Source organism: Brachycentrus maculatus, unplaced genomic scaffold (assembly GCF_059751285.1).
Source record: "Brachycentrus maculatus isolate JH-2025_06_01 unplaced genomic scaffold, ASM5975128v1 h1tg000370l, whole genome shotgun sequence".
Lineage (NCBI taxonomy): Eukaryota > Metazoa > Arthropoda > Insecta > Trichoptera > Brachycentridae > Brachycentrus > Brachycentrus maculatus.
In genome coordinates this window covers 2,862,558-2,890,448 of record NW_028281119.1, presented here as the reverse complement: position 1 = coordinate 2,890,448, position 27,891 = coordinate 2,862,558, and the positions used below count along the sequence as shown (strand labels likewise).

The window sequence follows — 27,891 nt, the reverse complement described above, 5'->3', positions numbered from 1 at the left end:
ATTTAAACCTGGGATTTGTGTGATAATTAATGATCGGTGAGCTTTAATGTCGTGTGTGGGAGAGAATTAGACTGCGAGAACGGATATAAAGGATTTAAATCAATTAAGCATCAAGTGACAGGCGCTGGGGCGTATTTGTGAAGAACAACCAGGAAACTGGCGTCGGCGTCGTCGGATTGTCCTTTGTAAAGTCATTGAAAAAGTATTTTTTAAATTTTATTAAAATTTCGTTGTATCTTTCTCATTCCAAACTTTCAAAACTGCTGACAGGTCTCACAATAGGTCTAGCGGGTTATTAATTTCAGAAGAAAAAAGACCGCTGATGGATTTTATTTTTATAAAACGCTGAAAAAACAAACCGCTCTACAGAAATTTTTAAAGTATTTTTTTAATATTCCCGAGAACAGAGTTGTTATTTTTTTAATATAGCTGCTTTTATTCCCTGGACCTGGACTAACTATCAAAAATCATCCAATATTTTATAAATAAAAGTATATCCAATGTTTAAAAATTTCCAAATTGTAAAAAAATATGGGTGACATAAGTAGGTACTTTTTATTATTATTTAAGCGTGTTTGCATACTTATAACAAAACAGAAAAGCGAAAAACAATAATTTAGTGTTTTCTCGCTATTATAAATTTAATTTACCATGAACTTATCATTTATCTCAGGCCTGGCCAACCCGCGGCCCGCAACGCCTTTACGTGTGGCTTGCGGTCAGGTGATGTTTTTTTTGTATATTATTTATTTTATGATGAAGTATATTACTATTTAAGAACTTTTTGTAGTTGAATTTGTACAATTTCAACTACAAAAATACAATTTCAAAAGAAAAATTTCCGAAAATAAGATTTTTTGTTAAAAAAATTATTAGTGCCTTTGGATCCAAAACGTTTGTGAAGCGTTTTTTTTTAAATTATATATAATTATAAAAAAATCAGGGCGTCAATAATAGATGTTAATCTGGAAAATCAGTTAAGGTGTGTTTCAAGTATTGAAATAGATTTTCATATTCTAAATTATATGAGCATTTTTCATTTTTGTGTGAAAAAATCGATAATCTACAAATGAAATATAAGATTTTGAAAAAAAAAATTGGTTACTAAATTGGCACGTTTTTTTGTATATCATCTTTAAAAGGTGTTGTTTTATAATTTAGACTGAAAAGCTATGAAGAAATCACAACCAAAAAATTGTAAAAAAATTGTAAAAGAACTGATAATTTCTGACTAGAAAGATTTGGCTGCTCGCTACTGTATTTATATATAAATATATATAAATATGTATATGTATATATATATATATATATATATATATATATATATATATATATATATATATATATATATATATATGTGTATACATTTATATATATTTTTTGTATAATGTTTGTATGTGTGGCCCTTTAGGAAATTTTAGGTCGTCAATGCGGCCCGGGATGTAATTCGGGTTGGCCAGGCCTGATTTATCTACATGTATTTAACGATAATTCAATACTGCATTGATCAACTGCAGTTCTTACACTTTATTTACACAACAAAACGTAGTTATAAGGGATAAGATTTAAATACATATTTCCACTAATAAAAAAGTACGAAAAAAAAATGTATGTCATTTTAATGGAATGAATTTATTGGTTTTATTAATGGCAGAAATAACCTACGTCCAATTGAATCAATGAAGGTTAAATGCATTTACAGATCCACTGTGTTTACGCTGACAAAGAGTAAGTAAAAGGATCATGACTAATAAGAACCCGAAAGTACATAATCGAACAATCGATATATATATAAAATATATATATATATATATATATATATATATATATATATATATATATATATATATATATATATATATATATATATATATATATATATATATATATATATATATATATATATATAATATGTATATATGTATATATATATATATATATATATATATATATATATATATATAGATATATATATATATATATATATATATATATATATATATATATATATATATATATATATATATATATATATATATATATATACATATATTTATATATTATATATTAATATACACATCTCTTAAAATAAAATATAAATATAAATAAAATATTTTCTCATATTCAACTTATTTCATAAAATTCGTATTGGTAGGATTTAATATATTTTTACCGTCTTAATACACGTCCTTTGAAATGGTTATATTTCTTCCTTGAAGACGGTATCACCATACCGAAGCGAATGGTAGAAGCGATTTTATCAATGACGATTTTAATTAAGGCTTCGAGTAAGATTAATATCGGTGGTACCTTTACAGACGGCGCAAATGAAAATTGATTAAGTTGAAATCTGAGCCGAGAACCGTTCGAGAAAAAAGACGTAAAATATGAAAGGAACCTAACTATTATAATAAATAATAAAATTTGTAAAAAAGAAAGATAAATCTGTATGTATTATTCATTTAAAGTACGACAAATAAAAATTAATCGTTGAATATAACAGCTCAGTCCGACATCATGCTATAAATAAATACAATTACAATAACAATTTACGAGTTAAAAAATATACAATAAATATTTTTTTAAACAAAGATCAGTTTTTTTTTCAGAATTACAGCGGTATTCGTAAGTGGTAGGTTAATCACCAAAGGTAGACGAATTTAAATAGTTGAGCCGTCAAAAAGTGTCAAAATAATAATGAAGCTAATGATGATAAATGTAGATTTCAAAAACGTTTGCCTTGATCTCTAATTTTACCTGTATCATTGTTTAAAGAATTACGTAATACACACATCATTAAAATACTGCATATATGTATATTTACCAAATACTCGTGTTTTTACACTGCTGAGCTTGCGATTATAATTTTATTTCGATGTTTTTAGGTTTTTTAATTACAATAGTATAAAACTGAACGCGTTTGATTTTCTTTAAATACGTTAAATACTAATTTGTTATTTTGTGCCAATAATGAGCATATGTATCTTCTTCTAACTTTTATCCGCACCCAATGGTGCATAGGGCACTGCATCATATTGACGCGGTGTTATCTTGATCGTTACTTACATGAAGGTAACGTGATCACTCCTGTGCGTCGTGGACCAGTTCAGGGTAATATGAACTAAATATTAGAGAGTAAAACCACCAATATTTATTTTCACACCCCCCTGGGAATTGAACCCGGGACCTCGAGCACAGTAGCTACACACGTTAACCATTACACCACGGAGGTGGACTGTGTATCTAGACGTTATATTATACTCTTGAAACTTTAATTACCTTCTGGTCCGTGGGAATCGAACAGCTTTCTGAAAGGTACAAATATCGAGCATTGCGATAACAACACAGAGGCGAAAGCATACAACGCATACAGCACAACGTCCATATGGAAAAACCATGCAAACCTGTATTTGTACTGAATTTGAGACTTCCGACGGATGCGGATGGCGTGCCTCCTCCTGGCGACAGAGCACATGTTGTTGTTGACTTCCGGTCCGCTCGGCTCGTCGCCGGAAACGTCCGAATGCATGTGACGTCACCGCGGGGATCGCCGGCGTGTTTTCCAATTTGCCGGCTAAATGACATTGGAAGTAACCGAACTGGGCGCGAGATGCACACGACAGACGCGGCGTGCAAACGGCGATTTAAACGTTAAACTGCACTCGTAAATCATCGCGATCATTCGGTGGTCTTGAAACAATGACGGAAACATCGTGGCCGTGATTATTACACTGAATTTGGAACATTACGTCAGTAATTTAAACACAATTTTACATTTAATATTGTCCAACCCGAATAATACACTACATATCAAATAAAATTAAGAGCACATTAATTGATTCAGCAGTCACTATATAGTAATATATATATATACGTATTAAATTTAAGTTTTACTTGGTAAATACCACCATTTCTTAAAATCTACTGAGACGTGTGTTTCGATGCTCCTAAAAATTCTTACATAATACGAAAATTCATAAACTGGAACATTTTGAAACAATAGAAATTCATGAAAACGTAATTAAAATGATCCCATAATTAACAATATGACAATTACTAAAGCTTTATCAGTATTTTTTATATTCCCAATGATAAAATTTAAAAATAATAATAATAAGAATCAGTTCCTACCCCCTCGTCATCCTTCAGCGCCCTAAGGACAGAACTATAAAATTTAGATTGAGCTTCACATACGGTGTTTGAAAATGATGTATCGGAACACGTGTCACAACAGATTCTATGAAAAAGTGTTATTTGCCAAGTAAAACCACAAAGTGACTGCCGAATCAATTGATTAAATTATTATGATTATATCTCTAAACACGTCAAGATGTCAAAGTGTGATTTTTTTAATGTTTCCAATTAAGATCTCCCAGTTTATGCATGGCAATTCGGAATCCGTTTCGGAAAACTTTTTTTAGAAATAAAAATCAACAAAATATCTTTGCGTCATTAAAATAAGTAACTGGGAGAAAATTACGAGCAAAAAATGACACCTTTGTATATAAATATGAAATTATTTCACATAAAAAGCAAGTATTATGGCATTTTCCACCAACCCTTCCCTTATCTGAAAGACTGCAAGATTAGCACATATTCCGAGGTTCCCTTAAGATAGATTAATTGTATTCACAAATACGTTATTGTAAACATTGTTATAATTTTTTAAACATCATAGCACAGTGCATTCTATTAAATTTTGTGTACAAATATTTTATCTTAAAATTATATTAAACATTGTTTATTCTTGGACAAAACAATAATTAATGTTAAGTCGATGGTTTACTTTCCTTTGGGTATAGCGTCAGATTAATTAGTAATATTTGTCACATCTAGCTCGGTTCCGTTAGGAACACATAGCCATCGAACATATTTATAAAATATATCGTACAAAGGAAGATTTAAAGTTATTATGTATAAATATAGAATTTAACGAGCAAAACCAAAAAAGTTTTTTTCACTTAAACTGAGGCTAAAATTATTCAGAAAAACTATTTTTATTTTTTTTTAAAGCGGGATTGTCATTAATATTTTTTTTACGGAGCGGGTAAAAATATGACCACAGATAGAACAGCGCCAGTCGTCGTATGTAATGCAAAGTAAAAATCGTCAAATATTAATTGCATTCAATTGTCATCCTTTTAAATGTAACATTTGCCTAAATATAGCTATACCTTAGTTTAAATTCCAACTTAATTCGAACAAATTGAGAGATCCGTATATACCTACATATATTTTTATAAGTTAACGTAATTCAAATAACACGGAGTTTTTTTTAAGATGTGCTGCTTAAAGCAGAAGAAAATCAATGGAATAATTCTATTCCCAGTGAAACAAATCGGATTAAAGTACCTTAAGCCTTATCTAGTATCCTTGTTTGTGAGATGTATTGGAAAATAGTAAACTCACTAACGAAGATGTTAAATATATGTGGCAGTTTCAAGTAACACGTTTTACAGATTTACGAAAACAGTTGAAAACTAATGCAAGTATATAATGATAAAAAAAACCTCGTAAAAAAATAATAAAAAAACACATTTTTTACATCAAGGAGACATCGCCTATTTGTGAAGACCGGTAAGCATCCCTGAAATTGTAAATACAGGTGAATTTTGTATTAGTTTATCACCATAAATAGCCCACCACCGTAGGTTTAAGCATATATAACCAAAATAACGTAAAATGTGTATATTTAAACTAAGTACATTTAAGCAGACTTCGATTTTCTCTCATCTGAACGTCTCAACTTCACACATTAAATTTTTAAGGTGTCTCAAAAAATGGGTATGTCGATAATTTCATGTCTTTCACGACGCAACATTCGAGCAGCAAATTTATATATTTTAGGATTGTTTCATCGTACGTGCTTAAACAATGTTTACCAGCCTTTGTCATTTATAGCAATTTAGCTTATCTCGACCTGGTAATGACTGTTAAATATTTATATGTACTCGTTTCTTGGTAACGCCAAATTAACATTATCCGCTTCATGAGCATCTTGGGGATTACAAATTAATAAATAAACCAACTTATGTGAAAGTACAATAGATACCTATTATTTAGATAAGAATCATGTGAAGTACCTACTAAATGCTTGTGATATTTACATGCGATATTACGAGGTCGTTAATTTACTAATATCTGCTTAATCTAAGGGGAAAATGGTAAGATCAAAGTGTAGAATGAAAGCGAACGTACGAGTACGCGTATGGAATGAGTAAATAAAAAACGCAAATATTCGAAATGAGTTTTTAAGGTAAAGAATCCATGATATTCTTTTATAATCCGTAATTTTATATACAAGTATCGGATGGGAGCGGAGATTTTTAATATGTGTTAGAGTACGTAAAGCTTATTTTATAAGTCATAAATAAATATCCACCGTCACACCCTGAAATGACTTTTTCAGATATATTAAGATCCTGGATATTAGAAAATTATACATTAAAGAAATACTAATCCTTTTTTGGAAAGGAAATAAAAAAATGATGCGAAAAGAATATAGGTACATACGTGATCTGCAATAATCATGTTGACCTATCTATACACACGAGCTGTTTAGAAGTAAAATTTAAGTATCCTTATTTTATAAATATTCAATTAATTGCCTTTAATTAATGAAAAATGTAAAAGGGTTCATTTGGTTCTTCGACTTTTATTGGTTGAGATAAGGTGGCATCAGAGTTGATCTGGTGATTGTAGCTATCCATATTATCCAATTACACGAAACAATAAACGTATTGTAATTATACTGCCTCAACGCAGACATTTCGTAAAGATCCGAATAACACATTATTGTGTATTTGTACTCGTGATTTTATCCACATAAATATTATTATATAAGTATAGAGTTTCCTAGGCGCTGATTAGAAGAGCTAAAAATAATGAGAGTCGTTAAAAGTAACGAGATATCAATATAACACCTTAAAAAATGGAGTAATTTATTCAGATTGGACAATGCAGTAAATTTTCATTAATGATCGTTACTGACTTTACGATGTTGAGTCTGCTCATTCCGCAACAAGACGATAATGCGAATAAAATCGTAAAAGTATTTTCCTTCAAACATAACAACCAGTTTAAGTACGTGTACGCACCTTAATCTAGATTTATGGCGCTCATGAGAATTTTAGCTACGAGAAATATTTTGAATTAATAATAAATAGCAATGAAGGGTGCAGATATAACTCAAACTTTACGATCCAATCGGGGATATATTGTCAAAACAGAATCGTATATAACACTTTGTACGTACGTATTTGATCGCTTTACAAGCTTAGGCATTAGGTATTTAGCTTTCTATCCTGACACTAGGCCATAGTGAGCCTACAGAACGCGGTATTAAACACCATGTACCAGCTTTCGTGCTGGGGACTGCATTAGCAGTAATATCATTAAACTGGCCAAAATCTACTCTACGGATACTGTTATACGTAAATCGATAAATTGTTGATAATTTAAAGTGTTTATAAATTACATAGTAAAAACGTAGCTTTGACTAGTTGCATCGAATCCGCGGTAGGGAGGATTAGTAACCAGTTGCTTATACCATTCATAGTAGGAATTATTGATAATCAGATAATCGATCGCCTTCAATTTGACTCAGAAATATTTACTATCATTATTAAAAATGCATGTTTTTTTAACGTTATAATAATAGATTCTTTGGGACCTTTTTTAAGTCTTACGAAATGCCATATCACGATTGTACGCCATTTTATACAAATGTCTGACAAATGCAAATACCACACCTCAGAAACATTTGGAATTAAAAATGTACAGTGACTATTCCACCAGCGCTACATTTTAATGCTAAAGAATATTATTTTATTACTTTGTATTTTTTTAACCTTATAAAATGAAACAATTTTGTTTTTAACAAAATTTTTATTGGCATATTTTTTGTCCAAATGGTTTCGACAAGAACCTTTTCATCAGAGTTAAACATGTACTATTGTTGAAACTGGTTGAAGAAAGAATGTACCAATAAGAAGTGATTGAATTTTTTTTTATTTTATAAAGTTTTTAAAATATGGCACAAAGTAGCTACGAAAACATTCTAAAAAGTTGTATTGTTTTGCTTATTGGCGTATGGTTCCCAATTGTGGAACAATGGAATAAAAATAAAAATAAATATTTTGGGCATAAATAAAAATATTTTGGGTATTCAACTATCATTAGTGTATGATATTTTGGTGGCAGGGTATCTGCTCGGCGACGGAGTAGGAATATACTTTGTGAATTAGGTAAGAGGCTTAAGTATCGAGTCGCCGACGGCATTTCAATATTTGTATGTGTATGGTCACGCTACAACGTTTTGTTCCCAACATTAGGCATGTTATTATTGTGTGCATATTTCGGTTAGTTATTGATTAAACCTAAATTGGGTCGCGTTAGACAGGCACACAAAAATATCGTTCGTTTGCAAGAACAACTTCAACTTCGGAAATAAAAGTGCGGTGTTTTTTTTTAAGTATTTAGGATAAATCCACACCATTAGCTATTCTTTTTCTACTTATAACAAGAGTATGTCCTCCTTAACTTCCCTATATCTAATGCGGTAATATTCTTCAAATGATTATTCAGCGCGCCCTGTGTATCCCATGAAATACTTTCTATATAAACATTAATATCAATATTTTTTACTGATATCTCAAACACGGATAAAGAAGGATAAAAAAGTCTGAACAAGGCTTACGATCTCTTATTAGCTGATGATGAAGACTCTTAACATATATTACATAAGGTTTCTGTGCATAAAAACATACTAATTTCGACCATAGATGTCGCATAAGAAATAGTTTACAAAAGATCTTTCAATTGAAGCGCAAATATAACTTCCCAAATTTGAATAGTGGTTGTCAATCATAAGTAGAATGGTATATGTTACACAGTGTTAAAGTTATCACTTAAACTACCCAATGACAGATAGTACGCCCTGTAAATACCCAGACTTCCATATTCTTCTCCATAAAAAGAAATAATTTATTTCATTCAATTATTCTTAAATAGTAAAGCTACTTGACTATATTTGGTAAAAAGTCATTACGATTCAAAAGCATCTCATGAAAAATCACGAATTTTGAATTATGACCCTATTATCGCAAGTGAACAATATATGCCTACTGTGTTGCACCATATGCTATAAACTATTATTAAACCATTATTTTAGCTGCGGATGTACTGGAATGTATGTGGAGCAGGGAAATTTTCGTAAACAAACTTTATCCAAAATTATATTTTGTCAGAAACCGTTTATTTTATCATAATTGTTCGACCATTTGGATTTCGCGAGTCCAATATAGCTAGACTGAATGATTTTTAAATTAAATCAAATCTCATTACAATATGTATTCCCAATTTCTAAAGAAAACGACGCACTTGTTCTAACAATCTTATAATCTTCTAATTGAATTAATTTATATTGTTTCGTCTTTCTAGAGCAGCTTTGTAAATAAGCATGATTAATGTTTAAATTGTGTAATGAATTAAAGGGAAATAATAAATAATGCCAAAAAATATATATAATAATTTCCCAACCATACATGTAAAAACAGGACTTTCATGGAGTAAATTCTCTTTAAAATAGTGTGCAGAGCAGTGGGTCTCAAACAGTTTTTCTTGCTCACCACTTCAAAAAAGACTTCAAACTCGCGAACTATTGCGAGAATGATAAATACAAAAATTTAATCAATGTTTTTTAAACATTTATTACCACCGAAATACAGTTCTAATGACGGTGAAAATCAGTTTAATGTGATTTTTTTTTGCACAACTGAGAAAATCTGGTCAGCTTCAGTCTCTAACTGTCTACGAGTTAAAGTCTGTGACGGTGTTTAATTTTAGATTTTTACTGATTAAATTATCTCAGTCAAAAGATTGCCGCGAGTAACCCTTGGTTCATAATCAAGTTGAGTCAGTGACGAAGTTTGGTTGTAGTATTTTACCGATTAAATTATTAAAGTCAAGATATTGGCGCGAGTACCTCTTGATAGTCATCGAGTTGAAGTCTGTGAAGATATTTGGTTTTAGATTTTTACTGATTAAATTATCTAGTCAAGAGATTGCCGCGAGTACCTCTAGGTGCAAGTTCGCGTACCCCTGAGGAGACGCGTATCACTAATGGATCATTATCAGACAGAAGGAATATCTTATTTAACATACTCAATCTATAAATGATTGTATTGACTCGTTTTGTGTTTATAATAGCCGATATAATCAATGTTTTCATTCATCATTTTCTCGTGGAAAATTCGCTTTCGTAAATACGTTATTTTCGTAAGTTGGTAATGAATGACGTCACAGAAACAATGGACTTATATTAATATTGGTTACACTGCTAAATTATTGTTGGCTCTATTTGTTGATGTCTATGGTGCACCATCCCACCCCCCCCCCCTTTCCTCATATTTGTATAACACAAATGTTTGTGTAGTGGTAAACAAACAATCCACACTTCTACCATTACAGCTCTATAAACCATAGACAATAAACCATATGACGTCATAAAACGTTCGATGACGGAAATTTGATGACAAGTTTTTCGTTTTATTCAAATATCTAAAGTTCAAACCTTAATGTCTCCCTTAGTTCTCTACAGATTTCAATAAGAATTTTATCGATACTCTTGTGATTTTTCTTATTAATTTCTAGCCAATAAACCAACATCGTGACAAAAATCTATTGGGAAACACTGGTCTAGAGTAAAGAGAATATATCAGCTATACACACACAATGTACCCGCGCGCACCCTGTCATTGGAAAAATAAACAATACGACAACAGTATATTTACGTTTTAAGAAAACAAAGTTAGAAGGTATCAGTACAACCTTCAAATTATCCATTAAAACTTGAAGCGATTAATTCGATACGAAAACAATTTTCATTGTGTGTCTAGCTTTTAAATGAGTTTACTGACAACAGAAACAGGATAACAATCAATTAAATCAGTAAATAAATACGACTTAATCCATGACGAGCTAAATTTACACGAAATACAATACAAAACGGTTGTTTCATTTTCTATCTAAATAAATATGAGCGACTAATGCATACGTTATAAGAAAGTACCCTTTATCATTAAAATAATTGTATAATAACGTTAAAAAAAATAACTAACTACCTTACCATCACACTACTTTCTGGAGGCGTAGGCAGAGAGAGTAGAACGCTACACCAATCTATCTTTGCAAACATTTTTCGCCTCTTCCAAATTCATCTCTTCATGCAAACCCGCTGATTATTCCGACCCCTGACCTGACCACTTTCAAGTATTTTAAATACTTGATCCTGCCAAGTTTTTCTCGGTCTTCCTCTGCTTCTATTACCAAACACATTCGCCTCATTTTTTTACTATTCCTTCTTCACTCATTCGACTCACATGCCCAACTATCTCAACACCAATAATTTCATCAGTAATGTTTATTTAAGCTTCAAAAACTTTGTCAACTCAAAAAAAAATATTATCATTTAGATAGTTGTAGGAACACTTTTTGCCTCTTCCACATTCATGCAGCGCCTTATACATACATACCCAACATAGCTGAATTAATCCAGTAGACTGCTTCATTAATGATTGGCGATGAGGAAAATAGTTTATTTTACATAAATCTACAAAACTTTGTTTGAATTAGGTAGGTAGGTGCCTACGGGAAAACTAAAAGCAATAACGATCTTTGCTGAAAGTTATGTTTGTGTTCGCCGTGCTAATCTCACGTACAGCAAAAGTTGTCGTTTCATACAATAACTAACTTAGTCTTGGAAATCTATCGATATGAACTTAGTTGGTGTCTCATACTATCTGCTTGTAACATGGTGTTTTAAGTAACAGTGTTTATATTATTTTGCCAACAAAAAGTAGCCTAAATAAAATAAAGCATGTTACAATTTAACGAGTAAGTTTATGGTCCCGTGGGTGTTTCGCAGACTTCTTTTCCTGAGTTTTGTGGTTTGATCCCTAACCGTATCAAAACTAGATTTCCACTTTCTAAAATAAAAGGTATTACTTCTATCAATTGAAAAATAAATACGTATTTGTATTTGTATTTGTTTATTGAGAACACTAAAACATATTTTAAAAACTAAATGCATTATTTTTAAATGATTTTATACCATCTTTAAAAACTATATTTATGCCTCATTATGATGATGACTTATCATACGCCTTAAGTCAGGCCTGGCCAACCTAAATTGCACCCCGGGCCGCATTGATGACCTAAAATTTTTCCAAGGGCCGCATACAGACATCAGAGTTTTTTTTTATAACAACGGACTTCATACTTTTTTTTTTGAAGTATTATAAATAATTTGAATGCATGGTTAATCAGAAAGTAAAATCAAGAGTAATTTTGAAAAAAAAAACATTACTACGACCAGATGTGAGAAGAAAACACATCGAACCAACAAAAAATGTATTTGTTTTGTAGTAAACATTAAGAAAAATTTTAACAACCAAAATTATTGATTAGGACACAAATCAAACAATATTACGAATTTTATTTTCACTTTATCAAACCAATTTATCAAAAGCCACTCAGTACGAGATTTGACTTTATATTCGCTTAGTTATTTTTTCTAAATCTATTTTAGTAGTTGAAGTTGCACACCTCAACTATTTTTCGAGATTTACGTCTGTTATTGACGCCTTATTTTTATTTTTATTTTTTCATTTTGGTAAAAAAGCTCCACAAACGTAAGTAGATCCAAAGGCACTATTTTTTTTAATGCAAAACATCTTATATCAGGAAATTTTGTTGTTGCTATGCAATTACTATAAAATTCTGTTGTTGTTTTTTATACAATCTCAAGAGACTCGAATAAATTAGAAGTGACCAAATACGGATATGCAATCCCAAGTGCCCTAGCCGGTCATTCCCCTTCACTGCATGTAATTGGCGACCAAGTCGACACCACATCGATCCGCCGCAATGCCTTATGTATCATCTGAATGCGGATAATACATCGCATCAAAATAACTAGGTAAAAGAAAATATATTAATTTTTAAATTTCTTCGTATAGATTGAGATATAATTAAAATCTTGAAAAAATATGCAAAATCAAAATGCTTTCTTGCCCAAGAAAGGATTTTGATAAGATAGAAATGTAAACCAAGCTGAAGAATATTTGTAGGTACAGTAATCCGTTCAATGAAATAATGTGCAAGAAAATACGATTGTATCCACGGAGTACAGAAATAAAACCGGACCGCTTAAAATAGTGTTCATATCTTCACGTCTAGGCCAGATCAAGGCCGGTGGAGCTAGACCAGGGTTACCGATTTGTTTAGGAAGAAAAACTGTCAAGCTCCAGTGAATGTGGTAAAAAAAATTAACTTACGACATTTTTTACTTCGAGTGTTTGAAAACTAGACAAGCATTTTGAAAACCAAGGCGTCCGGTCTAAACCAGACTTTTATTTTATTTTATTTTTTTAAACGGCTTATGCCTTTAACGAGATTAATATAAATAAAATATCCAATAAATAATACTTTAACAAAAAGACGTAACAATAATATAAACTTAAATAACAAATTGTATCCTTTTATCGCAAGCACCGATAAATACATGTCTCCCACACACACTTTCAGCAAACAGCGAGAGAGAGTGAAAGACAACGTTTAAATTTATCTATTATAACATGGAGAAAAAATGCTGGGAAAGTACAGATTTCCAGGTGGATAACTATATTTTAAATGAAAAATTTCGTTCTCAAAAGCGTTGATTAACATGTGATGCTGCGGAATCGGAGAGAACATGGTATAATTTGCAGATTTCTGCCTGGTCCTCTCCGATGCACGCTAAGCTTTATTCGATTAAGGAGATCAGGGCTGTCCAAAAATTTGTTAAATTTTTTATTTAACAAGACCAAATCTATAATTTCCCTTCTATCACTAAGATTTATTTATTCTAACCGCTTCATTATGCAAAGCTTTCAAGGTCTAACCCTGGTACAGGGTAACGGTTATTTGCAAAAAGACATCAGTTATTTGGCTAATGTACTGACAAGCAATCGCATCGCTAACACGCCGTGCGCGTGATGTCAATTCTTATTTAAACTACGTATATTATAATTAATAAACCCAGATATTTTGGTCACAGTGTTGGCAAACTATACCGATAATGAAAGTCATGCAAGGTCAACCTAAATATTTCTGACGTTAAGAGGATCTTCTTTTTACCAAAGAGGTCTATTTTGAGCCTAAAATAGATCTCCTAGCTAACTTGGAACATAAAAAAAACATGTTTTATATTTCAATTCATACAAATAAGAGCTACTTCGATTTCGATTGCAATAGCAATACGTTCAATATGTAGTTTAATCGCATAAAATAAAATTAACCCAATAATATGCTGCTTTAATTTTTACTGATATTTTTATTATCCCTACTTATATGCATATTCATAGGACTGCATTGAATTTGTGTAGTCTTATCTTGATATTACATAAAAGCAGGCTGAATAGTCAAACACTCCAATTATTATCAGAGTGTAAGACTATTGCTAGTATGAATATGCCTGCTAATATGTATGTGTGTAAGTATTAATACACATTAAAATGTAATAATATCGTAGAATGTAAATATAAATATAGATAGAAGATATAAGCCTGGGGATTCCAGGGCTTGCGACCTGGCTTTAAGCCCTGGATGCTCTGGACTTTTTCGTATAAAAACGATAGATTTGTCCGAGCTTTGTCTCAGTTGTGACAATAATAATACAAGAAAGCCCAATAAACCTTCAATAATGAAAGAATATATACATAACTAATTCTGTATTCTTTTAAAGTGTCAATTTGAAAAAAAATAGTTAATGTATAATAATATTGCTCTCAGTGGGTATGTTTCACACCATATTACGAGTTCGGAGTATCTCGCTTAACTTTATAAAACGTGAAAATTGCACATGTTATAAAGCTTCATCCTAATACGTACGTTACATGTACATATGTGCTCGTATATACCGCTTACATTATTTAACCCGTTCAACAGTTCCTTAAGCACTATGCTGGTTTCGAACACAAATTAAATTCCAACACTACTTCGTAACTTGCATACAAGAATCGGGAGATAAACAGCAGTTAACAAACTAGTTCTACGACGATATTGCAACGGCTGCCTAACAAAACTAATGTTTATTCGAAATTCACTCCAAAACGGAATAAATAAGTTACCTGTATTTTAAAGAAATGAAATTTCTAAATAGAATACATGTTTTATATTAATTCAATATTTTTTTTTGTGTAATCCACGGTTTTATGCGCTCGAAACATCAACTTACTCAGATATTTTTTTGAAAACGTAAGAATATCTACGAGCAAAAACTTAAATGAAATCAATTTATTTTATTAAGCAAAGTGATGTCTGAAATTTCTTTGTGTGATTTGTCTACATATTGTTTGCTCTTTTTTTTTAATTTGAACCTAATATTGCTGAAATGTAAGTGGATTTTTTTTACACATTTTAAGAATACAGAGGCAAATTATAGACTTTTTATTTTTAACAGTATAGCTTTCTCTGAATTTTTTAAAGAAAATAAATATTGTTTTTCTTTTCTCTTGAGCGATTTATTTAAAGAAATTTCACAAAGAATTTGTGCTTAAAATTAAATTTTTAATTTAACGTAATAAAATATAGTCTGTTATTATGAAAATAATTTACTGTTAATAGTTTTTAAAATAAAAAAGACTTACATTTTCTTTCGTATAAAAACGATAGATGTTTTGTATCACGTTGAGACATTTATGAAATATACGATTATTGATATATCATCCGTAGGGTTGATAATCCTCTGAAGTCTGATCAAATAAACAATAAAAAAATGTTTAAAAACAACTAATGGGATACATTTTTATAACCAATAATGTTAATATTTATGAAAAACAAATTTAAGGGGTATTTTCATTAATCTTTTAAAGCTATATTAAACCGGCAATTCAAAATGTTCGCTTAGTTACAAATCAGAATTGTTAATGATCAGGAGTTTGGTAGTTAAACCGCCCTAATGTTTAATAAAACGAGTTAATTTGTCGAAAATTCAGTAAACCTCATTGCAAGCTACAAATAAAGTAAATAAGATGAGTCGAAGGCTTTTGTAAAAACTTAAACCGTCGCTTCAACAACATATAATATATTTATTGATTTGGCGTTTAATTTGTAAAACTCAATTTTAATTTACGTATCAATTTTTATTGTCTCCCATAAATTATTACTGCACATTTTAAAACTTATAAAATCATTTAAATACCTAGAATTTTATAGCTACATAAGGACCTTCAGTCCATGTAATCTTCACATTCGTTTGATAATGCCATAACTAGGCGAAACAATTGTCACAATATTAATTTTTGTGTTTTTTTTAATAAAATACATCTTAGTAGACTCAAAAAATATGTGTTTCATATAAAAATTAATACAGAAACATATAATATAACTCATGCATTTTCTATTTGCAAAATAATATTCATTATTTTGCAAATGAAAAAAATTATAACAAATAAAAACATTTTTTATATGCTTACTAGCTCAATTTTTTTGTCGCCAGCATTTTATTTAACACATTAAAGGACAAGCTAAAAATCGCAGTTCTACAGAAATTATTTATTTTTTCCTTATTTAATTCGCTGCAAAAAAAATCTTAACATTACATAAATAATATTCTAAGCTTTTCGTGTCAGCAATTATATGTTATTAACAACTTTATTAATACAAAATATACATATAAAAAACATCGTTATTCAATAATTATCTTTTGTTAACTAACCAATAGGTTATTTCAGTTTGAATAATTATTAATATCACATCTTCATCTTAATAAAACTTATCGTAAGTAGATGATCGAGATATAAGTTGATTGCCGACACAAAATTAAATGAAAAACTCAGCTATCTATCTACCAATAAAATAGTGTCAAAAGAGAGAAATATTTTTATAGAGATCTAAAGAAAAGAAAATAAAATGATTTTCTTCCTCGGACATTCCAATAGTCGAGAATATTTTCGAATAAACATCCGCCATATAAAATAATTTGGCCATTTCAACTCCCTGATATAGCATGAATTTAACACAGCGTCTAAGGTGTCACAAAGCAAATCAGGTTAAATATATATATAGTTACACGAAACACGATAGTCTCGAAATCTCTTTGCTCAATTAGATATACGAAAACATATTTACACAAACAGACACAACGAAAAAAGGTTTTATTATACATACAAACATGAAGATATGTGATTAAATTAACATTTTAATAATAAATGATCAATATAATGGTAAAATAAAAATTAAAATAATCTGGTTGAAATATTAAACACACTCTCTTATGCAAGGGGTACTTTCTAAATCATACTTAAATGCATGTATTTTATTCATTTGCTTTGTGCCATGGTATATTCAGTAAATATTAACATTTATAAAAAAATTGCAGAAGTTAAGTTTAAGATTTAAAATATAAATTCATCGGTGAGCTTAAATTTGACAACAATGAAAATTTCATGCTTCCACAATGTGTCAAATCACAAGTCAATTTGTCCGAAGTAACTCTGGAAAATTATAGGGAAGATTAATAGATGGGCGTTACTAAGTCTGGACAATTTAGGAGGCGGACAGAATAATAATACACAAAACTAAGAGAACAAAATAAATTTATATCATTATACATATTTTGTAAGTATATTATATTGTCAGATGTGAGTGTACCAACATAACTATAAAACATGAGCGTGACAAATTTTGCGGACAAATCATTAGTTTTGAAAAATAATTAGAATTTTGTGATGTGTTAAACAATCCACTGTTTTAATAAGGGAAAATATCTAATTTTACCTTTCAAATACAATCAATACATCAGTTAATTTAAATAAAGCCAAGACACTTTTCTGGTTTTCCTAATGTGCTTATAATGAAATTTTTCCAACATATAAACTTGTTTTAAGGACAGGTATATTTTTAAACCATTGAATATGTATAATATATGTTACATGCTACATATGTTATATATACATAATATTATACGTATACATATGTATTTAATGTTTACTTTTATTTTTCCAAAAAAATACAGCTCATATAATAATAATATGGTAACAAATTATTGAAAGTAATATAATAAAAAGTAAGAAAGACAAAGTAAAAGTTGTTCAAGCAAACAAAGACAAACCAGTGCAAGTAAATAAAGACCAGTAAGAGTATTGCAGGTAAACGAGGACAAATTAACAGGAGTGCAAGTACTTAAACAAAGGCAGAGTAAAATAAAAACAAGCAATTAAGAAATAAAAATAACGCAAGAAAGTAAATAATAACAAAATAAAAATAATACAAACAAAAAAGGACAAAAGAGCAAACAATCATAATGAAAATTAGAATACGTTAATTAAAAAACATGAACCGAGGATTTTTAGGTGAATATCAAAGATAATTATATACGTGTAACCACACATTTCAATGTGTCAATTTTCTAACTAAATATTGTGATAAATGTATTTTAAATTTAAAAATACTAAATTAAACACGTATCACGATACCTACCTAATAATATCTTACTAATATTTAGTACATATTATAAAATATTTGTTATATCAACTTTAAAACTTTTAAAAACATTGTCAAATTCTCAATTGTCTTCTGTGGTATCATAACTAACACTTCGACAATGAAAACAATCCACACAGCATCCCCGCGCTTGATCAATAGATGAGTACACACTGAGAGATCAAAGGACGACCCAATGGTCTACCGGAAGGCTCTGGTCAGGCGATTGCGAGATGGCAAGCCACCATCGTTTCGATAGTTGTGTATCCCCTTGAAGGCTGACCTCATAGGGGCGAAGTAGTTGCCAATTGAGGTGGGCCGACACAATACGTTCTCGACACGAAAGTGAGCTCGGGGTGAGTAATTGAAAACATGGCCACGGGAAGGGGTTGCCTTTCACTGTTCTACGCTCATTTAGTATTGTTAAAACGTGACTGTGTTATTTTGAACTTTAATTAAATTTGCACCCGAACGCATGATACAATTAGGTAGAACTCTAACTAACGCGATGCTTCAGATATTCAAAATTTATACGTAACGCCATTGTTTTATACCGAATGGTAAAAAAAAATACCATAAATTATAAACTTATTTTAAGTTTGAATATATGTTCATATATACAAATAAAACATTTATATAAGACCACTTCTGAGTGAACTACAATACTCTCATAAAAATCGCAATACAAATTAATTTATTTGAGATGAATTATTTTTACAGAAACAATAAAAGTCTAATATAAGAAACATACCGTAATTGTGATGTAGTAAAAAATGCTTAGCGGTTAAATTTCCTTACTTGTTTAAAATACGATTTATGTCGACATTTAACGAGCTAATTTATTCGAATTAAAGATGAAAACTGTAAAATAAATGCATCATTTATAATGTATGAAATATATACGGTACTTCATGATTTTTAATCAACGAATTAACGCTTGAGATATATTCATTTTCTGTTTCAAATATTATTGCGGCCTGTAAAAATAAAATAAAAATCTAAAATTTTCAAACTTGATTGTTAATTAATTTTTATACGGGTACATGGATAAGCTCTTATCCAAGACTAATTTGGCGCAAATACATTAGTCAAACATAAGATAAATCAATATTGGCAAATAACTACGTCAAAAAACACTTAAAGTAAATTTGAGATTTTCATTGCCGTTCAGATCCGATTCTGGATTATTATGCTGTGCCGTGTCGAAATCCCTACTTACCAACGCTTCAGATGTCATTGCAGGGGCTACAATCATGGCGAACAAAAAAGGTCATGTCAAAAAATAATATGAAAATAACTCCTGTAATTGGAGATTATCCAGATTTGTGAACAAGTATTCGGACACACTCAAAATGTTGTAAACAATTTTTATAATGAAACAATTTTCACATATTCAAAGAAAGTATTGAATATTGTACGTTAGGGGCGGTAAAACTGTTACTTAAGCGTTGAGGTTAAAAGAAGAATTTTATTGTTTTTTTTTTTTTAATCTAAGTAACGTTACAAAAACTATTTTCGTATTCAAAACCTTTCTGAGGATGACCACCTCCCCTTCACACATAGCTTTGCTAAAGAAATAAAATACCTCAATCATAGAAAATGTATCCTTTTGGCTTAATAAATCTTTGGTTAATTAAAATTACCGATCGAAACAATGATTGGCATGTAAAAACTACGCATTAACACAGAGTGCTCGCGATTAACAGACATTTCTCGCCACTACGCTCTACAAAACATTAATACCGTGGTCGGGTTCATTCATACTAAGGGTCGATTGGGGACGTCATTTGGAGGAAAAACAGTTTTCAAACGTGTCCCCGAATGAATAGTTAAGCATTCAAAAATTCATTAAGCCATTGTTTCACGCTTGAAATGTCCGGTCGAGGTACCGCATCAACTCCGACCGGCTACGTCATCTCTAGATTATGTATATTCAAGCAGGGTTGCGCAAAAAGTTGAAAGGGTTCAGATGAAGATTTTCTCGAGTTAATGGCACTTGCGAAAACCATGAATCCGGGTTAATTATAACAAATTACGGTTCCGCAAAGAATCCCATCGGGCAGAAGGGTTCTAAAGGATATACAAGATTGAAAACCACTGATCAAGATTACATATGACCTATTAAATGACCAATTTTCTGGGTGCCAGTGAAGTGGATTACTATTTTGTGCACAGAAAATAATATCAATTTAAACGAGTTAATTATCACTCTAAGTAACTAAATTAAATACAATTAAATACATTCCATATTATTTTTTGATATCTCATCAAAGATGAAGTAGAATATGGAAGTCTGGGCATTTACGGGGCTTACGACCGTCATAGGCTGGTTTAAGTGATCACTTTACACACGTGTAACATTCACCAATTCTACCCATTATTGACAACCACACTACTCAAATTCTTGGAAGTTCTACATATGTATATGAACCAATTTAGAAACCTTGTTCATGAATCACTAGAACTTCACTAGAGACATCTATTGGTGAGATGTAAAGAAGCTTTTTACTTAGCAGAATTTCTTATATTAGTATGTGAGATCCGAATCCTGGATTATAATCACACACATGAGAAACGCCAGAAAATACCATTTTCATTTTTATTATTAAGCTTATAATTTGACCAGATAATTTATTTACAACATTTTGAGTGTGTCCAAATACTTGTTCACAAAATCTGTATTATCTCCAATTACAGGAGTTATTTTCATATTAATATGAAAATACTAATGATTATAGTATGTTAGAGGTGCTATAATAATTTTGGTGAAAAACAAAAGTTTATTTTTACCTCTATATGAATTTTTATGTTAAACAAACATTGTTGGTTACGCGATAGTACACTTCAAACATCCGAAATTATTTATTTTGATGGCATAAAATAAATCATTCATTTCACTGTGTGTACCTTACACTCTTCGTAAGGTTGTTATCACTGCCCAGAATCGCGTTCACACACCGCGCAGTCTTAAGGAGCGCTGATAGAAATTTTTACGGACCGGTGAAATTTGCAAGCATTTTACAACGTTTCCAGATCTATGCAACATTAAGTTTTATTTTATTCACATTTTCACGCAAGTTGATCACACCAATGGTCTCATACTGTCTTACACCTGTGGTCTAATACTGACTTCACTGTGTAAATTAGATGCAGCGCCCTACGCACGATCGACAAAGAAAGAACACGAATATTATTTTTTACAACAATTCAAATACCATATTTAACTAACTAAATAACTAACCAACCACCACGCCACTTCTCCGCAGGGGTAGGCAGAGAGAATAGAACGGCACACCAATCTGTCTTTGCAAACAATCTTCGCCTCTTCCATTTTTAATTTATGTTTTACTTAGTGAATACCACTTTTGCTTATTTTATAGATTTTTAAAATATACATTTTAGCTTTAGCCCTCTTATTGTTTGTCGATGCGTTGAAGTTTACATTACCACACTCGCATACATTTATTCCGTATCAAGCATTATCGTGTGAACATAATAATTAAATAGTACCTGTAAGCACAGAGGTAAACGAAACTGAATCAGACACGCCAGCCCGGGGGAATCAAAACATACGTTATTCAATTTCGAGGGAATTTACGTAATACTAAGAAAAAATTCAAATTACATTCCAGCGCTGCGTTAATAATAACTTGAGCATGTTTGTTGCTAATAATAAATTTCTTCGATAATTTTTTCACCGAAATACTTGGATTTTAGATTAGCGTAGTCCTATGATTTTTATAAGTAAATAAATTGTTCCAAAAAAAATTATATCGACGTCCTACACGATACATTGTAAAATTCAAGTTATCCAGATCTTCTACGCTTGAGTTTTTGAAATCATACCTTTTTTACAAGAGTAGAGATTTATAACATTTTGAGTGTGTCCAAATACTTCTTCACAAACTGGATTATCTCCAATTATAGGAGTTATTTTTCTTATTATGTGGTTCATATGTGTGGTTAACAATAATGGTTAGAATTTGTGAATGTTACACGTGTGTAAAGTGATCACTTAAACCAGCCCCATAAATGCTTAGACTTCCATATTCTTCTTCATCTTTGATGAGAAACCCAAAAAATAATATTGACTAGAAATTATTTTTCAAGTGATCTAAATCATAAACGCGCCACTTTTTAAAATCATACATTTTTTTACAAAACTAGAGATTTTCTTTCAGTTAGTTAGATTATCCGGGGTTTTCAACCGGAATTAAAATTAGAGTATACATACCAATTGTATCTTATATATATATTTGTGTATTTTAAGAATACTTATATAGTGTGCTTAATTTAACAATGTGTACCGAATTAAATAAATGAAAACACGAGATAAGACCGCGCATCGCGTTCGTGCTATTATTGCCAGGTACCTACTCGAAAAATGCTCACATTTAATCTGGCGCCGCTCCGAGAAGATAAAAATATTTGCGCAAAGAACTTCTTGAAGGAACACCTACAGGTGGATGAATTAACGTTCGAAAGAACATTATTATGTCTGTCTCATTAAAATGCCTGCCCACGCTTTTGCGTGACACGCGGATTTGCGATATTTTAGGATATTTTGCGCATAATTGTATATTATGTCACTGTGTAGTACGAGAAATGACGGATCTTGAAATCATACTCATGTAGATCTTTTGAAGATGCCAAAATCTGATTACCATCTTACTACACATGACGAGGATTGTCACTGCTATTCTTACGTAAATATATTTTTTATTTATAAATACTTACGTATATTTTTTCGTTATAAACATATACAAACTAAACCAATTTTAATGGCAGAAATAATATTTATAGTAAACTATTCGATTTCGAAAAAATGATTTATCGCGAAACTGCTTTGGTCATCCGCAGGTGTATTTGAAGTAAAGCATTTGTATTTACATCAAGGGGGTACTCGCAAACACACAATTCTAAGCGATCGGCTGCGCGAGAAGCGAGACGTATCTCCGCGCACATTTTTTGAGAATATGTATATGATTTAGATTTTTTTTGGAATACATGTATTGAAGTAATATTATTAATATTTTATCTACTCCTTACATTTCAATAATTCTATTCTTTTCATAACCATGTATTTATTTCGAAGAAAAACTTATTTTTTTCAATACAAAAACGGTGTTTTAAGAAGAAGAAGAATACAATTCCTTGAAATGTTATCGGGGTTGAAAGAAAATTATGTTGCGGGCTATCGAATATCAAAGCTTAAATAAAAACTTTGAGTGTTTTATTTTCACTTTAATTTAACAAATTTATAGTGTCCAATTTTTTAAATATCCATACTCATCGTTGAGTTTTCATTTATGCATTTTTGCATTTGCATTTTGCAATGTCCGTTAAAAATACCACAAGCGTATTTATTACGTATAGAAGTTTGTTTATTTTAAAAGGTAGATAGATATTCAATACCTTCCTTACCATCTCCATTTATTTTCCCATATCGCTCACTCCTTTCAAGAACGTCATAAATCAAAATTCGTAAATTTTCAGTTATGCATGTTTTCCGAATACCCAGAAAATTTACTATATCCCAGCAGAAGCGGCATATTTTTAACTTAATATTTACCCGCTACAGGGCAGAAAGTGTTGTTTTTGCATTTTGAATAAAAGGTATTGTTTAATTATTTTTTAAAATAAACTAAATATTTTTCAAATGGAGAAAAAACCTTCAGATTTTACTTAAAAAGATCTGTTGCACAGTAAAAAGTTCAGAAAGTGGCTTGTTATTAATTTTTAATACATTGTATTATATTTTTAAACTTTAAAAACGTTCTCCTGAAAAATCGAGTTTTTTTTTATTTGTGACGTTCTTGAAAGGAGTGAGCGATATACCAGAAATGTCCGTCACCCTGAGCTACTTCGCTTACATACTCTGCAAATCAACAAAAATATTTCAATCCTATATTATGAATATAAAGCGCAGGGCTGATCACCTAAATAAGATCATATTAATAAATAATCAAGATAGAGTTCTTACTCATCCCAAAACAATGATTTCGTTTTTAGTTCTTTATTCAAATTTTTACTGTTATTCCGAGCTTCATATATTTTTTTACTTTTTCTAACAAAACGATAATTTGTTACCGTGAATGGCACGAGTGTTTTTCGATTTGAAATATATTAACACACATTATAGTTAAAATCTTGTTCAAAAATACTTTTCCACATTTCATTCATTGTCTAGTGATTTTATTCAAGTATAAACAAGTATTTTTAACAGTAAGTATAAACAGTTTTAAAGATTCATAATATAAAATCTTACTGCAAAAACTGGACAATTTTCAAGATTCCTGGTAAGTACAAGATATTTTTGACAATGTAAAGTAAATTAATAACGATCAATGTGAATCCTTCAGTTATTAAAAGAATAAATAAAAATATTAGTAAGAAAATAAAATGCTTAGTTGGTTAGTTTCTAAGAAGTGGTTAAACCAAATTATAAAAATTGACGTGCCATGCCAATATTTAGAGTGAAACATCCTGTTAGTGAAAGAATATAAAATATTTATTTTAAAATAATATCTTCGCACATACTCTACTGCAGCGGTATTCAACAGTCGCATGAGAATAACGGGTCAAAACAATTTCATCGCGAAAACACTCACAAACAACCAATTGTAAACCGGGCACTTCGTCGCTTCGTTTATTTCGGACAAACCCACTTCGAACGAAATAAATTAATATTATCCACAATATAAACTAGAGCCTTTTTAAACTTAATTTTGCGAAGTTGTTGCGATTGTCTTACGTTAAATTTATGTATGCGACACAGCGCAGTACGTCAAAATAACACAAAAGGGCAACTGTCAAAACTTTAAACCGCGCATGCCGGACGAAAAGCATTCGAGCCGTACATTCATCCTGTGTCAACAAGAGGCGCGTTCGTTATCACGGCGCATATGGCAACCGGTTTATTATCGATCACTAGATTCACCGTAGCACGTGGTTGTTTCGATTCTGATAACGAAGTTATTATTTTTTCTAGTAAAAAAAACCACGACAAACAAACGCGCGAAAGAACAACGACCGCGGACAAAATATGACTGGTGCGGCAAGCGCGGCTATATTCGGACCGATTAGTCCCTAGTGGCCGCGCCGTGCTCGAGTGTTGGGTAACGTTTTTGTACGGTGATCAGTGTTGGGTGACGGAATCATATGTTTTTGTAACGTCTAGTATGTATGTAATGCAGCCGGGACAGGGGCGGGGAACTCGGAGGATGGAGACAAGCGGGCCGGGAGACGGAACGAAAGAATGTCGCGGCTCGCGACAGAGTAACAAACGCGAGACGATAAACATTGTTTTAAATGGGTACATATTATTACGTTTGATGATGATGGTCGTTATTTTACGTGGCACCAAATATTTTAAAGAATTATTCAAATTTATCTTGCTATGCATACCTAGACGTACATAATGTATTTTGAAAACTAACTAAATAACCAACCATCACGCCGCTTCTCCGCAGGAGTAGGCAGAGAAAATATTTCTCCACACCAATCTGTCTTTGAACACAATCTTTGCATCTTCCACGTTCATACATGCACGCCGATAATTCCGACTCTTGACCTAACCACTTTCAAGTGCATATTTGAAATACTTGATCATGCCAATTTTTCCTCGGTCTTCCTCTGTTTCTTTTACCAAACCACATTCGCATCATATTTTTTTACTATCCTTTTTTTTACTCATTTGATTCACATGCCCAAACCATTACAACACATCCCAATTGGATTTTTTTCTTTTCTCTTTCTCTTTAATATTTTCAAATATTTTGTTTTGTGGCCCAGCGTTAGGATGTTTCTGCCAGTGTCATGTCATATATTTATTAACAACAAAAAAATAACGAATTGTATTTTATAATAAAAAGAATCCAATAATACTTGTGAAAAATGTACGTAAAGGGCGTTTTATGAATAATACAAGTCACGTCTTGCCGAATCAAAAATCGCAAAATTGAATCAATATCTATAATCGAAGTTAAATTGAAGAAATGCGAATTAAAATTCTTTTGAACCGCCTTCAAAATTTAATAATATATCTCTCTTTCGAAACATTTACAGATTTTATAATGTATTTTATATTAAATATATTATAAAATAAACAATGTATAAAAAATATACATATTCACTTTATAATCTATTAAGGGTAAAAATATCAGATTGGGGATTGGTGGGTACTATTATTTCCAAAAAAATAAAATATTACTAACATTTTAAAATTACGAATAATTATTGTTGTTCGCCTCCGTAGTGTTGTGTGCAACAGGTTTGGCTTCCGTATTGGGTTTTCAGGGTTCTAAGCTCAGGGGGTTTGAATAACTACATAAGTTTTTTCACTTTGAAATTTATTCATTTTTACCCTGGGCTAGTACTTAAGGCGAAGGATTGACCACCTTGTTTCGTATAATTAATAATTAAGTTAATATTGATCAGTTGCAGTGCCTTATGCACAATTGGGCGCGGTCAAGAGTCAAAAGAAGCAGAGAAGAAAAATATACCTACTCTTTCCCCCAATCTTGATACATTAAGAAGTAACGTCTCTTTGTGATAAAGGGGCTTGGATATTTTAAATCCCGTTTAATTCGATATTTTAAGTCCCAGTGTCGTGTGTAAAGAGCGAAATAGCTACCCCTTTGGTTTAACCTTAGTTAGCCCCTATAACCACTACTCTCACAATGAACTTGATATTTCGCAAATAATGATCAGAAACTCTGGAGATCCGACCCACATAAGTTCTTAATCGTCTGGCTTTCCACTGTCAATGGCAATACCTTATACCTACCAACATTGAAATTTGGTTTGACTAAGTACCCAAGTAATCATTCAGCCATTGATATGCTTAAGAAACTATGATAATCCCTCGTTAACAGCGTATTATTTCTTTGTCATTTCCGTCTGTGAATGACACTGCGATTTCGGAAGGAAGCATGTAAATAAAATGATGAAACACATTAATCACACATTTTTTACTGTTTATTTCATAGCCAGATTGTGTACTTGTCTTCTTCTTTCTTCTTCTTTCCATGTTTGCTCCCTAGGTGGAGCATATGGCCAACACGAGACGTCTCCAAGTCACTCTGTCACGCGCCATCTCCTTGGCTTCCTCCCAGGTCAGTCCGGCGTCTTGAAGTTCCGCTGAGTATAGTCGGTGAATGGTCGTCAGCGGCTTTCCGGGGCGCCGGAATCCTCGGGGTCGGAAGAAGAGACATGAGAGGTTAATGCTCTCAGGTGGCATTCTAAGGACATGTCCCAACCATGTCCACCTTCTCCTCTTCAGGTCTTCCAGTATGAGGGGATGTTGAGTTCTTCTCCTCGCATCGTCATTCCTGACGAAGTCATACCACTTGATACCCAGTATTC

The 27,891-nt window shown here is 31.3% G+C and overlaps 1 protein-coding gene across 2 annotated transcripts in view; it reads right to left on the bottom strand.

The window, feature by feature from the left end:
* The window catches only part of LOC148303406 (eye-specific diacylglycerol kinase-like), a 192,776-nt gene extending 167,162 nt beyond the window's left edge, over window positions 1-25,614 (bottom strand). The window contains exons 1-2 of one of the 2 annotated variants that reach the window (XM_088270059.1): window positions 4,560-4,666; window positions 3,405-3,803 (exon numbers count right to left, since the gene is read on the bottom strand). In XM_088270059.1, the coding sequence (XP_088126185.1) occupies window positions 3,405-3,529 (125 nt within the window). In that variant the 5' untranslated portion in view covers window positions 3,530-3,803; window positions 4,560-4,666. Of the gene's footprint in view, window positions 1-3,404; window positions 3,804-4,559; window positions 4,667-25,065 lie in introns of those variants that run through there. The other variant, XM_088270063.1, reaches the window with a different exon arrangement.
* Window positions 25,615-27,891: the final 2,277 nt, after the last annotated feature.